We start from the raw sequence: 15,827 nt of genomic DNA, 5'->3' as shown, positions 1-15,827 counted from the left end.
TATGTAACTTATTTCATGCAAGATATCTCATTATTTTTAGATTTACCGAAACGGCCGGGCTGCGAGCCGAGTTGTGTGGTAGCGGCAAGCGCGCTGACTGCCCGCCATTGGCTTTTTCATATTGACATTATGAAACATATTAACTATACACGATTTAATGCTCTAAATTGAATGACAAGTTAAATGCTGGCGTGGAGCGGTGCTGTTGCGGTGCCGGTATAATGTGCCATGACCCTTAATGTTGCACCACTTGACTAACCAAATCAAATCGCCGATAAAAAGTTTGTCAAATTCTCTGCAAATCCATGCAAATCGACACGTTTATTTTTACGGCTGGTTAAGGTTTCCTTACACGGCACACTCTTAGTCGGCCGATTAGTATTTACCGACTGAAACCTTTGTCTCGTCTCCCGAGCCTTTTCTCAACTATGTTGGGGTCGGCTTCCAGTCTAAACGGAAGCAGCTGGTACTTAACCAGTGTTATTAAGGAAAGACTGCCTATATGTCCTCCTCAACCCAGTTATCCAGGCAATCTAATACTCCTTAGTATGACTGGTTGTCAGAGTTACTTGCTTCTGACTACTCGTAACGACTGCCAAAGATGTTCTATGACTTGGAATTTGGACTGGAAATATTGCGTAGAATAATTTTTTTTGCCAGCCATCAACAGCTCAACTGCCGACTGTTTCGTCTAGTGTGCTCTCTTACTTATCGTTATAGATGAATGGTGGAACCCACTCTACAGACTACATAATACACCGCGTTCGTCACGCGGACTGCAATGCGAATAACTCGTGCTCCTTTATATACCATTGAGATTACATCATCATCTACGCCTTATTATGACGTCACAATATACTATTTACTATACTGAGATCGTTTACATAAAGATATACCAGTTTACTCAGCTGACAGTTTACCGTAAGGTACGAATTCATTGTTGATACATGTAGGACTAAATTAAAATATCGTTCAGAATTTTTGAGATTAGTACCTACAGTTTATTTTTGTATTGCATAACTGTTGGGAGGCTGGTTTAATTGTTCAGTAGATATGAATATTTGTTTTTCATGAATATGTTGATAGAAACCTTCGTTACTCTTTGGTTTAAACAATTTACTTAATCATTGATAAACGTACTAAATGGACATTATTTTTATCGTGATTCAGTACAATGCTGGACAGCGTTTCCTCTCATGTGACAGCACTGATTTCTATCTTATAATTCGCCCAATCCCTATCTGTATATGTATTTTGAAAATATAGGTAAGTAGGGTGTGTATCATAGCCTTACTAAGGAAAAATGTGACACTATTTTTACCGACACACAGTCTCAAAGATATGATGAATGACTCATTTCCAGTCTATACTCATCTCATTGAATCAATGCTGAAATATCCTATGTCATTTCATATATCACATAATATGCCTATGTCATTTCACCTTACCAAATTACGCACACATTAAATCTGAGAAAAACATTGTGCTAGTTCTTCCACAAACTATAGTACAAAATGTGGTATACAGTACATAAAGGGCGAGTTCCACCATTTGATTATAAATAAACGATAAATAAACCATAACTGGCCGCTGTATACTTGCTGGCCATTGGTCACTTGTCTTGTGGCGATTGACAACCGAAAATGGTCCGTTGAGTTAATTCACCGTAAGTATACGAAGGTTTACAAAAGATCTTATTTCTGAGCCATCGTAGAGACATCTGATGGGAGAATAAGATTTTCTCGCTAACCCCATATAATGGACTTAGGGTAAAATTAATACAGGTAAAGGATTTCGGTGACAGGCAGCAGCAGTATCTTCGCTCTGGGGAAGCCTTTGTTCAGCAATAGAGTTATTTCAGTTGTGACGAGATCGAGGAAAATATTTAATAGGTAAACTATTTTCAGAGCACAACTTAGAGGTAAATAATACACAAGTATTTATATCACAAAATCTTATTCTATCATCAATTGTTTTAGATGCTAATTATTCTCGGAACTCGTTATCAAACTGACAGAATAGGAATGATATGAAATGTATGAATAATTGTTAATAATTATAATTAAAGTCACTGAGATTTATCTGTGTTTATTTTTCAGTCACACTACAGTCAGATGCTGTGAAAATACGAGTTTATATTAGTGTGGAAAGTTTCCCTTTATATTATAACGTTTTACGTCTTAATTTAATAACTTTTAGTTTTGGTGGGAAGACGATTTTTCTGTGTCTGTCTCATCCTGTGATGTTTTTGTAGTTGAACGAATTTCACTATCCTACCGAGCTATATTCATCTTCCGAGCCTTTTCCCAACTATGTTGGGATCGGCTACCAGCCTACCCGGACGCAGCTGAACCTACCAGTGCTTTACAAGAAGCGACATCCCGATACCCCTTGGTTAGGTTAGCCTATCGAGCAACATGATGTTTGTTCCTCTTTCACGCAAAATCTAGGTAATAGGTTTTTCATAAAACTTGGCAATTGTTAAGCTTATAAGTGTTAATAATAACCAAAATAACATACATTATAGAATGTTAAACTTATCTATGTGGGGGAAGCAATTTCCTCGAGATGCGGGTAAAACCACGGACAGAGGTAACTGAACCTAAATATCAGTAGGTAGATCTTACTTACATATGTTAATTTGGTTCTTAGCAAAACAAACTGATTAGATTTATTAATGTCCTTCGATTACTTTTGTTTGAAAGGAAGTTATTATACTTAAATAATGTCGCAGGAAATGACAAAAAAATTACAATTACACGGCCCGTCACGTGTGGTCTTGATAAAATTATGAATGACTGATGACTGATTAAGTAGTATTTATACAGAATTTTGAAAGGTGCACATGCTTCAGGGGGTTAAGGAAAAGAGGAGGCCAAGCTACCGGTGGTTAGGGCTCTAGAGAAAGAAATTTATAAATACTACAAGTACAAAAGAGTACTGCCTTCTGAATCAGACTCTTGACACAGCCGCATAACGAGAGACTTAAGATGTTGATCGAAGCTCTTGATCATTTAGATCTTTGGCCTATTGACTACATACTAAAAAACACCCATATTCTTTCTGAGTATGTTTCGGGGTAAATTGAAAGCGCCAAGGGTGAGTTGCACCATTTAACTATAGGTAACGATTACCAAACCATAACCAGCCGTGACCTTACCACCCATTGGTCAAATCGGCCATATGACAACTGAATATGGTTCAGTTATCGTTATAGTTAAATGGTGCAACCCAACCTAAATCTACTAACCCAGTAGCCTGGTTGTAGGTAACTAAAAGGGTTACTCATGTGTTAGATAATCTTGAAATGTAAATCGGTACATGTTGTCTGCTGTCATGTTATTATCGTTTACAATTGTCTGCACTCAACACTTCCGAATATTTGTGACGTAAAATGAGTGTCTTGTTTTCTTCAAGATTTCTTAAGGTTAGATTCCACCGCTATACGACTCTCAAGACTACTTGCTTAAGCCAAGCAGTAACAAATTGCGTGCGAACATTAACTTTAAAAATGTCCGCCTTTCAACCTTTGTAGTTGAACACGCTAACAGTAGACTCGTGACACCGCGTACATATTTTTTGTAAGTGAATAAAAAATGGATGGATTCAGGCTGCCCAGGACTGGGATGGTTGGGGTTCATTGGAGCTGACGTTCAGCAGTGAACGGCATTTGACTGACAAGATAAACAAATACGTGCCAATGGTTTTGATGGAACCTCACCTTTACTGTCCAAGACTAAGATGAATAATCTTCTGATAAAATAGTACCTACCTACCTATGTATAGCGAGATACGGGAGGACTGTTTTGATACCTTAGGTAATAGGTACTGATACTGTTCATTCATATGATTTTTATATGATTCACTACAAATAGGTAACCGATACTATATACCTAATTTTAACTTTTCGATGACTAATAAAGTAACTTCAAGTTAAAATAAAAAGCATAGACATATACATCTGAAACCAGGTTCTCGCACCCGAGTACAACTAACTAACCTAATTATAGCCTTTTTTGGTTACAGTGAGTTCTCGAATCCTGTTTTTCTTTCTTATAAAGCTTCATAGGATAACTACACATTTCCCTACCTAAGGGGTATTGGGTCCCGAGGCTACGGGATTTTTCGAAAGAGTTACCGCGGCCCTGGAACATCATGCGTTTTAGTCAGTAAGAGTCTGTCACTCCCTCACGCTGCTAACCTACAGGGGAGGAATCGTTTTATGATTTCCCATAAAAAAGGGGGTATCGGGTTGCCCAAGTAACTTTAAGTCAGATAGACGGTCGCTGCTTGTAAAACTCTGGTGCTCAGCTGCATCTGGTTAGACTAGAAGCCGACTCCAATTTAGTTGGGAAAAGGCTCGAGAGATGGTAACGGGCATGCGATTGAAACCGCGGCAAAACGGCAAGTGTCCTTGTAAAATAAGCTACCTAATTCATTTGTTTTTAAATAATTGAGATTACAGCGGCGGGATTTTTGTTTTTTTTATAGATAATTAAATGTCATCTAATTAATAAATGCTATTCGTGTAGTAATCGTTAATTGCAATATACACATTTTGATTCACGTGTTTATAAGTATACCTAGTCTATATTTTATCTAAAGTTAAAAAACAGACAAGATATAGATAGATAATGTTGAGGTGGTCATGAGGTGATGTTTCTATGATGTAGCAGTATTTAATGTAATATTACATAGGCATAAATATATGTACCTACTATCAGACTGCATCGTTGTAATTTTATAACTCAAGAACGAGCTCACGTATCCAAACTACATGTCTAAGCTTTGTTCGGACTATTAAGTAGAAGGTTTATGTGGAGTCAAGTATAAAACATATTATAACTTCAAAAAAAGGAATTGGCGGGGTGACAGCGAGCTTGCAGCTTCGTAATGAGACCAGCCGCACCGCCGCAAAATAGCCCTGTTTTTGGAACGTCTAGCCGTAATGTAAAAAGGCAGATTAAACAACTCGACTACAACATACACATGAGTCAGTCAGTAAGTATAATCACTCAGCTAGTTCTTGTACATATCTTCTTTATCTCCATCAATAATATGTTTATTTGAAAGTTTTCACATCTCAGTACAAGCAGATAAAGTCATGAGTCAGTTTTCTCAAGTTGGCATAACATTAAGAACAATAAGAACATGTCATGATAAGCTCAAACTTGATGATCTCACGGTGAACTTGCTGTCTGATTTAGGGATCTATTTTATTTTTAACACCTGAATAATAGGGGTTTAAAGTATTTCTTTGAACAACTGAAAAATAGGGGTTTTAAATTTTACTTTTTTGGGTAGGAAATTACTTACTTAATTCTTGTTCTTTATGATTAGACTTTTACTTTGACTTTCAGCTTTACTCAGCTATCTTAAAGTACCAAGTGAAAACTGCCTACAGGTTTCTGCAGGTACCTAGATATACCTCGAGATACCAACTTCTAGCCAGTTAGAGCAATGTAAAAGTTTTGCTTTACCGTGTTTTCAACAGTGGGTTTACTAGAAAAAAATAAAATAAAACTGCTGCTTTTTTTCAACAATCTCTTAAATACTCTGTGCTGTTCAGCATATTACAAAAGAATTATTAACTGTAATGGTCATTTTTACTTTCAGGTGTACCCTGATAGAAATGAGGAGTATTTTTAAAGTAGTGTTCTTAATAAATTATGTTTAAAGGTTCTAGGATAACCTAGGGGTGTAGATAGTACAAGTAAAATGTTAAATACGTGGGACAGCCTCAAAATAGCGGATACCTACACTAAAAAGTGAAAATGCCCGCACGTACAAAGCACGCCGCATATTTACTTCTGTTCGATAATAGATGGCGCTGTACCTTGGGAGTGAAAATCTGAATCGCGCTATGGTTTCGTTACACGCCGATACATAAGTACTGATGTAGACAGTGGACTCTATACTGCTAGGTACTTACAAGAATTCGGACAACATGCAAATAATTTTTGAAATATCGTTTCCATTAGAAACGATATCATAAATTCTAGCAAAAAAGTATCGGCAATGTGGATGATTTGTTTATGGTTCCAAATTATTATATTATTAATATATTTTAAATGTTTTTGTTGTTCCTAAATTGGCACTAATGTTTTCCATTTTGGAGTTTGAGAAACATTTGTTATTTATATTAAATACAGTGCTGTTTTTAGTAACATCATATCTAACGTTCTTGCGAATTTCATAATAGAAAATAAAATCAAACGAAAAGTTTCGTATTGGGAGTCTCTAAAAAGTTGCAGAAGACTCATGGTGAATCGATTTTATCAAAAACAAGTGCTTATGGACTGTACAAAGTATTAAAAAGCGGTCGACATGTGATGTAAGACTTGCCTCGATCTGGTAACCCTTCAACCTCTGCAACTTAAGTTTACAATGTAAAAGTGCAGGAAATAGTGACTGAAAATCCACATTCAGTTTTGAGAGGGATAGCTGCCGAAAGTTCTGCTTCTCACGAGTTGATACGTAAAATGTTTACTAATTATTGGGGTATCGGCTAGTCCGCCAGTACTTTTGCAAACACTCAACAAATAGGTACCATCGAGCAACCAACATATTCGCCAGATATGGCTGCAGCCGACTTCTTTATTTTTCTTAAACTCAAATTATTTACCTCTTCGTACCTAACACTCGTTTTCAACCCAGGTATAGAAGTCATGAAACAGTGTTGGCGTATGTGTATCGTTTTCGAAGGGGCGTACTTTGTAGGTGATAAAATTTGGATGAATAATATTTTTTTGCGTATTATTGATCATTTCCTGGTACTGTAGTCGTATGCTACGTCACATGATTTAGATATTACATCTTCATTAATTTTGCTTTGTGATTAAATGGTTTGATAGGTAGGTAATCTTCTCATCGAAAAAGTTAACTTGCAAAACTCGCATTAGGCACTCAGTTAGTGAATTCATCATTGTTGGTAAAATTATAAATCCCCAAAAGTCGTCGATGTTCAAGCGTTGTTAAATGAGTGCCTACTCTTCATCTAAGTAGACACTTATCTAAACGTAAACAATTTTGATAATATGATTAAGTATAAAATATTGCTAAAATCCAATCAATTACCTACTTATCAAGCGAATCATTATTTTAAGCAGTAGTTTACCTATTTGTTTGATATGTAATTTTCCTTATCTTAATGCACTTTTATTTATATGTCAGCCCGAACCTAGAACATTTTCTACTGGATAAAGGCTTCCCCCAAAGTTTGCCATTTTGTCGATCTTCAGCAACCAACCCACATCTCTTGCTTCCCAGCAACCTTTTCTGATAACAGACATTAAAAGATTGTTTAAAATGTAAATTCGAAGCATGAATGAAATCATAGTTAAGTACCTACCTATACAAAAACGAATAGTAATAGGTAAAGAAGTATTTTCCCTAATAGGTGAGAATGACGAAGAATGTTTACAGACTATGATTCATAGGTATCATATCAATAAACCAATGCATAAGATAAGCAGAATCAAAAGTATCAACAGATTGACTACGTTGAATATAAAACACCGTTGAAGCTATAAACGAGTCAGTCATCTGCAGATTATAGTGAGATAAAGTCACAAATATTGTGACGATAGGAAAAGAAAAAATCTTTCAAATAATAAAGACGTTGTTTTAGTAGCTTTGTGTGTGAAAAGTTATATTAAAATGGCAGAGAAGGGGACTTATATTACTACCAGGGTACCTTATGAAGAAGCTTTGGATAGGGCAGGTGAGAAAAACGGGTCCAGAAAAAGCTCTGGATGGTGGTGGGTTAAGAGAAACTATGATTTTGGCAAAACTTAGCCTATATGGTGGTTTTGTAACAATAACAATGTTTGTTATGTCATTATTAAATAAGTTTTAATAGGTACATAAATAGAAAAAATACTTTATAATAATAACGATATGTTATTTTCATTCATTGTAATAAGTTAATCATCAATCATCAATATTATATTTATTATCAAAATAATTACATAGTTGACCTATTTGATTAAGTAATAAAGTACATAGTTATTTTTTCATGAATTGGATAGAATTTATGTAATGTCATGTCTTTGTACCAAAACCGCTAAAAACCATTTGACTTAAATGGTCTTTAGCGGTTTGTACAAAGACAAGTTTAATTAATGGTTTCACTACAATAGCTAATTAAAAAATGAATTATAGCGCCTTCAGTTCCAGAACTAGCGTTTTCATACTGGCGAATATTGTCACAAGTATCCAAACAGAGCAAATTCCTCGCACAGTTTAACTAAATGATATTTTTGCAACGGTAGTTTTTAATACCGTAACATTGTGATTAACACCTGTACATTTTGTGTACGAACCAACGCGATGTTACTCAAAAAACGGGGAAAATCCGCTTATGTGAGAACGCTGTATAATTCCAAGTACTTTTTTTTTTCTTGAGACATACCTACTTCTAACGAAAACATACGATGTGTCATCAGTATTATCTTAAAGAAACTACTTAAAACCATGAGGACTATCTATCTCAAGAACCTTGAACATTTACGATATATACTTAGTACCGTATCTTTGTGACTGGCAAAATATCTGTAGGTATCTCTTTACTTAGATCATCATCTCTCGAGCCTTTTCCCAATTATGTTGGGGTCGTCTTCCAGTTTTACCGGATGCAGTTGGGTACCAGTGTTTTACAAGGAGCGACTTCCATCTTACCTCCTCAACCCAGTTACCCAATACCCCTTGGTAAGACTGGTGTCAGGCTTACTGGCTTCTGACTACCTGTAACGACTGCCAAGGACGTTAAATGATAACTATATATATTAAGGTGTAGATAAAATATCTTCACACGAAGTTACCTACTGGCATCACGTTGGTTAAAATGTGAGAACAAAACAATACGCATGACTGAATCTAAAGTAACGTTAAATGGCTTTAGAATGGCGAAGTAATTTGATGATAACCGTATATCGTATCCGTAGAAGTACCACGAGCAAGCAGATAAGCAGATAAAAAACGTAGTCGACCGAGTCAAAAGCTTTATTCAAATCATAAAGGAAACATTTTAGCAATCGTTAAAGGTAGTCAGAATATCTGAGTTTTGCTAAGGGTTATCAGGTTTATCAGGTTATCAGGTCGGATAAGCAATGAAAAGGTTACGAAAACACTGGTACTTAGCTGTATCTGGTTAGACTGGAAGCCGACCCTAACAAAGTAGGGAATAGGCTAGATAGGATGAAATATTAGGAAAGATATACATTGAAGAAGCTGTTTCAAACTATATTTCCTCTGAACTGAACAATAGTTTTATCTCCTTGCAGGATTCAGCCGCTACAATATCTGGATATTCGCAATATGTGCCAGCATCACCTTCACCACGACCTTCGAGGTCAACTCAGGACCGTACATTGCGACAGGCAGTGCTTGTGAGCTGAACACCACTGTGAAGCAACAAGGATTGTTTGAAAGCATACCTACATTAGGTAAATTATGATGAAAAGCTGCAGATAATTAGTATACATATTGTTCCTTCTTTGATAGTTATTCGTTGAGGTAAATGGGCAAAGGGCAAGACCCTCTAATGTTTAATTGATACAAGCAATGTGGGCAATGGATGCCGGCTGCCCAAGTCCTCAGTGGCTGACGCTCATTTGGGGAGGCCTTGGCTCAGCAGGGAATGGGCTGATGTAACGATGAATTAACAGTAATGAACTGCTACAGTTTTCACTGCAAACTTGATGGCGGCTCGAAACACATTTCCGAACATAAGAAAATGAAAGTGGCTTAAACGTCTTTCTCACATATCTACACCACCCGCTGATACCGTAAAATAGTTTCTTATTCGCCAAAAAGTTGTTCAAAAACTAACTAAATAGGGGCTTTACCAAATTAGCAGAATACCAAATCGCTATCTATTTGTTTGCTTGAACAAACACATAATCTCAGGAAAACTAGTGGTCAATTTGGAAACATCTTTTATTTTTAGAGATATAGATAAGATAACCATGCCCATAAGATAACCCAAGTGTCGAGGAAGCTACAAAAAACTGTTTTAAAATTACAGGTGTCTTCATGACCATGCACCTCTGGGGCTACCTGGCTGACACGAGGGGCCGACAAAGGATGCTGACGATAAATTTGTTTATGAGCTTCATCACTGGAATAGTAGCCAGCTTCTCAACCCACTGGATCGTGCTGTTAGTCTTAAAATGCATAGCATCAGCAGTGTGAGTATACACAGTTAAACATGTATTATGATTTTGTGTGTGTTTGGGAATCTAGGTGACGAGCCCTGGGGGAGGCCTTTGCCTAACAGTAAACGGTTTTTGGCTGATATGCCACTGACGGGGAACCTGTGCTACTATATGGGTGTATACAACATATTCAAGGCTGGGATAGTCATCACAAAAGCTACAATGTATGTACATAGGAGAAGAATATAATAAACACGCAGAAGTAAATAGCAAAAATAATGTTTGACAAGATATAACAATGATATTTTTCAATAGACCAATCAATAACATGATAATATTTTATCCCTCCAGGGTAGGAGCAGCTATGATGACATCGCTGACTTTGCTGAGCGAGTGCACGCCGACCAAACACAGGAGTACTCTCGTTATACTGACGTCTTCTGCTTACTTAGTGGCTTGTGGACTCATGGCAGGTACGATAATTACATTTATATTATAGAAGCAAAAGATTAAGACGGCTTAAGATGACTCTTTAAGCCTATAGTTAGATCAAAATACTGGATTTATCCGGTAGGGAAAATTTCTTCAAGTTCCAATAACAAATCAAAACCCTAGAAAGAAATTCTTGACCCTTGTTAAAGAGAACTCCATATTCACCTGCTTCAGTAGAAAGTCCATCTCCTTTTTGTACTAGTACTGATTATTTTCTTTCTCTTCAGCTATAGCAAAAGTAATCCTGCCTCTGGAGTTCTCCTTCTACGTGCCAATTCTGGGCATCTACTTCAACTCCTGGCGACTCCTGAATCTCATATTTGCTGTACCATCTGCCATCAGTGCAGTACTGTGCATGCAGACCTATGAGAGTCCTAAGTATCTTCTCTGTGCTGGAAGGGATGAAGACGCTCTGGATGTTTTAAAGAAAATCTATACAATGAATAATTGGAATGACACAGATTACTACAAGGTTAGTAGAATTGTAAAACTGAAATTGAAAGGATTTGTAATCGGATTCTGTAAAAAAAATTAAAGAAATGAATTTAGTTTGTTTATTTACATCTGCAATTACCGAAGCAGTGACAAAGCATTGACTTTTTGGATTTTGGATTTTAAAGATTTGCAATGCATCTCTTCTAAGTTTGTATGTACTTTCTAAGTATATCTTGGATACCAATGACTGTGATCGCATGGCACGTTAAACTGTAGGTCCCGGCTGTCATTGAACATCCTTGGCAGTCGTTACGGGTAGTCAGAAGCCAGACAGTCTGGCACCAGTCTAACCAAGGGGTATTCTCTTTTTTTCTAGGTTATAGGCTTACTGAGCAATCGCGTTCCTCATTTTCAGGTGGAATCCTTAGAACTAGAAGAAGTGCAAATTGACCAATCAAACAAAGGATTCTTCAAGTCTGTTATAGAGAGAACGTTACCGATGGTGAAGGTACCAGTGAGGAGATACTTTCACGTGCTCTCCGGGCTTTACACCGTTACATACGCTACGTAAGTATTTTGAGTTGCAGGAACTAACATCATAAGTTATTAGTAAGCTACTTACTTCCGAGCATAAGTATGTGCTTGTGGTCATATACCTCGTGCACTTCTAGGTTTCGAGATTCCATTATGTTTGGGCCGAACTATATAAGTGGCGTGCACTTGGAGAGGCCTATGTCCAGCAGTGGACTGCGATAGGCTGATGATGGATGATGGAACTATATAACTGATATAAAAAGGGTATTAAAGTTTGATCGCAGATGGGGTGTCTGAATTAGTACATTGAATTAAACTATAACACATAGACTCTCTACACACGTAAACTCTAAAGTATCTTCCTTCGTCAAACTATAATAATAATTCTTGAGTACTGAGTCCGACTGGAGTTGACGGGATGGTGTCATAATTTCAAACTAACGATGTTTTTATATTTTTTTAGCATGGCTGCCTTTTTCGCCACTACGCCCTTCATACTAGACGCCATTGTGAAGTCAGCTGGAAGCGAGAAGCGCCTCAGCATCTGTGATATGATCAGAAGCTCCATTAATAATACTTCTGTGCTTCAGAAGGTAATTTGTATAATAACTATTGTCACTATTGTACAAAGCAATACCCATATTTAAACTCATAATCAGAGTATTACACTTATCGTGTAAAGTAGATTTATTACTTGATGACTTCATGCAATGGTAAATTCGATCAGATTGGTATTAATAACACTTAAATCAAAATGTCTGTTACCTGGCAACACATCAAGGACATCTGCAATCTTGCTTTATTGTACAAAGATTTTGATGATTTTGTGCAACTGAAAAAAATCATTCAGCGCCATTCTTTTATTTCCTCATCTCTTTTCAATTTTGCTAATCACTGTCCTAAATACATAGGTTTTGAGCCTTATAGTCATTTGTTTTTATTTTCAGAGTGAAGACTGTCCGCTGGACACAGGCGCTTTGGTTCCCGTGTTTGGGATCACCATGATTTTGGCTATCTACAACGTCGTCATGGGTATCATGACATACCGTATCAGTAGGAAGACTCTCTTCATTGGGATGCAGGTAAGCATCTATTACGCACGTTGTACTACTTTTCTAAAATGGTACTCCTTTGACTGATTTGATTAAATTAAATATTAGGGAATTTAGTAATGTCAAAAGATTCTCATTCCTATCCTATTCAGTTTATATAATTATTCAGACAGTTCTATTATGTTAGTTTAATGAAAATATAAACATTAGTCATCTATTTTAACCAAGATTTTACATGACAAAGGCACTGGAAAAGGTTGGGCCAATGAGATTAGCCAAGCAGAGTCTGTAGGCAATACTGCAATACCATCGAAAAAATCAAATCCAATGCTAAAACCATAATTATCTTGTTACAGTTGGTAGCTGGTTTAGCAGGACTGCTGATCAACACCAGCTACCTTTGGGTCCTCAGCTCCATCCTGTTCACAGTCTTCATATCTGCCATAGTCAACATCAGTTTCCTTAACTCTTACAGTGTGGAGGTCTTTCCGACTTATTACAAGTAAGTACTTCATATTTTTGTTAGTACTACCTTTTTCCTACTACTTACATATAATTCTTTCCTATGAAAACTAGTACGCGCTCCCGTATAAAAGGAGCATTATGTTCTGTCCTCTATAACTGGCTGATACGTATAAGGTTATTTACTGCCAAGTTTCATCAAATTCGTCCAGATTTTGGGTGAAAGAGGAATCCATAAATACATACGTAGAAGCTCTCCCGTTCATAATATTAGTAGGAATGAATGGATGGTTTTGTATTGCCTTTACTAAAGTTGCTATTTTCGTTTCCAGAGCATCAGCAGTATGCCTGCTCCCATTAGGGGGTCGAGGCAATGCTTCCATGGCCATCAAACTCATCGCTCGACTATTGAACAATAACTGCGAACTTGCTTTCTACATTTTTGGAGGAATCGCTTTTGGTAAGTAGAAATAAATCAATGTTAAGTGATCACTAAAATATTTGAATCATTTTAATTTGTTACCAAAGAATGTTAAAATGGAGTAAGTTGCTTTTTTGCACTTATTGTCTCATAATATAGTGCAAAAAAAGTAATCATGGGTTCTATTACTTGGATAACCAATACTTATCGAAGCCTACAAAAAGAACATAATTTAGTATTCGTTTATTTAATAATTCTGTATTTATTTTCAGCCGGTGGATTCATAGCATTCCTCTTACCTTCGGAGCAGACGATGAAGGAACACAGACAGAAATTGAAACCAGTAGCTTCTCAAGAATAATCCACATCAAATAATACCTGAAGAAACTTCTTTTTAACACAATAATGGCGTCCACGGCCGATTTCAGCCACGGCAGCTGTTCTCATTTAAAGAGACTCCCTATTCCTCTACTCTCATAGCCCGATGGGACGGCAATCCGACACAACTGGAAAGAGATCAGGCGCAGGACCGACGCGCTTGCGACCGCTATACCAACGAGGTGGTCAGAGTTTAAAACAATGGTCGTGAATGGGAAAAGGTTAGGCAGATAATTAGATGGTTTGTTTACATATTTTAAGTGGATAATTCAAAGCCACGCGTATTGATCGATCATGATGATAAGCAACGCTTGACGGATCTTGTCATGACGAGTTCTTCCGTGTTACTGAAGGCACGCTAAATTGATGGGTTCTGGCTGTCATTTGAATATTTTTGTAGTTGTTACGGGTAGTCGGAAGCCGGAAAGTCTGACAACCAGTCTTACCAAGGGGTGTCAGGTTGGCCGGATAACTGGGTTGAGGAGGTTAGATATGCAGTCGCTCTATGTAAAACACTGGTACTCAGCAGTATCCGGTTAGACTGGAACTGAAACATAGTTGGGAAAAGCCTAGGCAGATGATAATGATGGTCTTGTACATATTTTACTTATTTACTCATATTGAGTTCCTTTGTACATACAAAAGATATTATTTTAACGAATTTCAAAATTCTGGTTTCCATAATTCCGAAACATTAGTATCCAGATGGTTTATAATTAAGATTCAAAAAACAATTTAAAAAATTCAGTTTTTTTTTTAATATATTTTCATTATGTTTCTGAGTCGTTATAAAATTAAAAACGCTAACAACTAAAGCAAAGCAAATTTGAGAAAAAAAAACATGTTTTAGGAATCGTTTTACTTATCCCTTTCAACTCAGTAAAATCACATGAGTTTTATGACCTTCAGTAAAATAGTGATTTTGAGCAATCAATTTTTATATTATTTCAGTCACCATTAAGTATTTATTTCGGAATTTTGAAAATCAGAACAACGGTTAGCGGAATTTTTAGGGTTCTTCCGTTGAATGTGTGAAACGGTATGAGATTCTAAACAAGACTGGCCATTTATATTGTTTCTTGTCAAAATATAAGAAGCATTTTGTAAATAGATATTATTTAAGTAAATAGTGTAAGAATTTAGTCAATAAGTTTTGTGATAACAGAGGTTGATGAAATAGTCATTATGTATATGTGACGTTAAAATAAAATTATTTTGTTTATTTTCTGTTTTATTTTTATCGAGTTTCTATGCGTCAGATTGTATAAAAAATATATTAAGTATATCATTGGATAATTACCTATATTTTTTCAATATTCTGGAATAGTTCTGAGTTGCCATTGAGTTTGACCAGAACTATACCTACCTATTAAAAAAACCTGAATGTTGAAACTACCTACAGTAGGTAATAATAACTATCATTTAAAGAAACTGCTGCATATATTATAAAAAAAAAACATAAATAAAATGCGTCACTGTTCCATAAATCAGACCAATAAAAAAAAAGAACTAAAATTAGGAAGATAACTGGTAGAGAGTTAATAAATACATAAAATAATGTGTTACAATTACTATGCATAAATCATTGAGTCTTTCAGAAGCCGTTTTTTATAACGCATTTGATTAAATAAAAATAAAATGTTTAGTAATCATGAATGGAAATTTAATTATGTACTCAACTAACATATTTATATGTTGGTAGCACTTATATAGGATTACTATTACATACTAACATTAATTAATTACATTATACTGAGTATATTATATATAGTAGTATATAGTACACACACATTTATTTACTATACAAACATTGTTATCTGTTGATAGTGTCATCTCGCGTTTTAGGGTACCGTGTTCTTAAAATGCAGATGATACACCATCAAGATATTATTTTAT

The 15,827-nt window shown here is 36.0% G+C and overlaps 1 protein-coding gene across 2 annotated transcripts; it reads left to right on the top strand.

Moving 5' to 3' along the window:
- Positions 1-7,529: 7,529 nt before the first annotated feature.
- On the top strand, positions 7,530-14,685 carry LOC110376169 (synaptic vesicle glycoprotein 2B). 2 transcript variants are annotated; one of them, XM_021334554.3, is made up of 11 exons: positions 7,530-7,723; positions 9,285-9,446; positions 10,028-10,190; positions 10,509-10,630; positions 10,877-11,121; positions 11,461-11,651; positions 12,082-12,211; positions 12,566-12,700; positions 13,027-13,172; positions 13,465-13,592; positions 13,826-14,685. In XM_021334554.3, the coding sequence occupies exons 1-11, from the start codon at positions 7,660-7,662 to the stop codon at positions 13,912-13,914; spliced, it is 1,575 nt and encodes a 524-aa protein (XP_021190229.3). In that variant the 5' UTR covers positions 7,530-7,659; the 3' UTR covers positions 13,915-14,685. The 2 variants fall into 2 exon arrangements, with proteins under 2 accessions (XP_021190229.3, XP_021190230.3); XM_021334555.3 differs by having other exon boundaries at positions 7,531-7,723; positions 11,500-11,651; positions 13,826-14,684.
- Positions 14,686-15,827: the final 1,142 nt, after the last annotated feature.

This window comes from Helicoverpa armigera, chromosome 14, assembly GCF_030705265.1.
Source record: "Helicoverpa armigera isolate CAAS_96S chromosome 14, ASM3070526v1, whole genome shotgun sequence".
Classification (NCBI taxonomy): domain Eukaryota; kingdom Metazoa; phylum Arthropoda; class Insecta; order Lepidoptera; family Noctuidae; genus Helicoverpa; species Helicoverpa armigera.
This window is presented reverse-complemented; position numbering and strand designations above follow the sequence as displayed.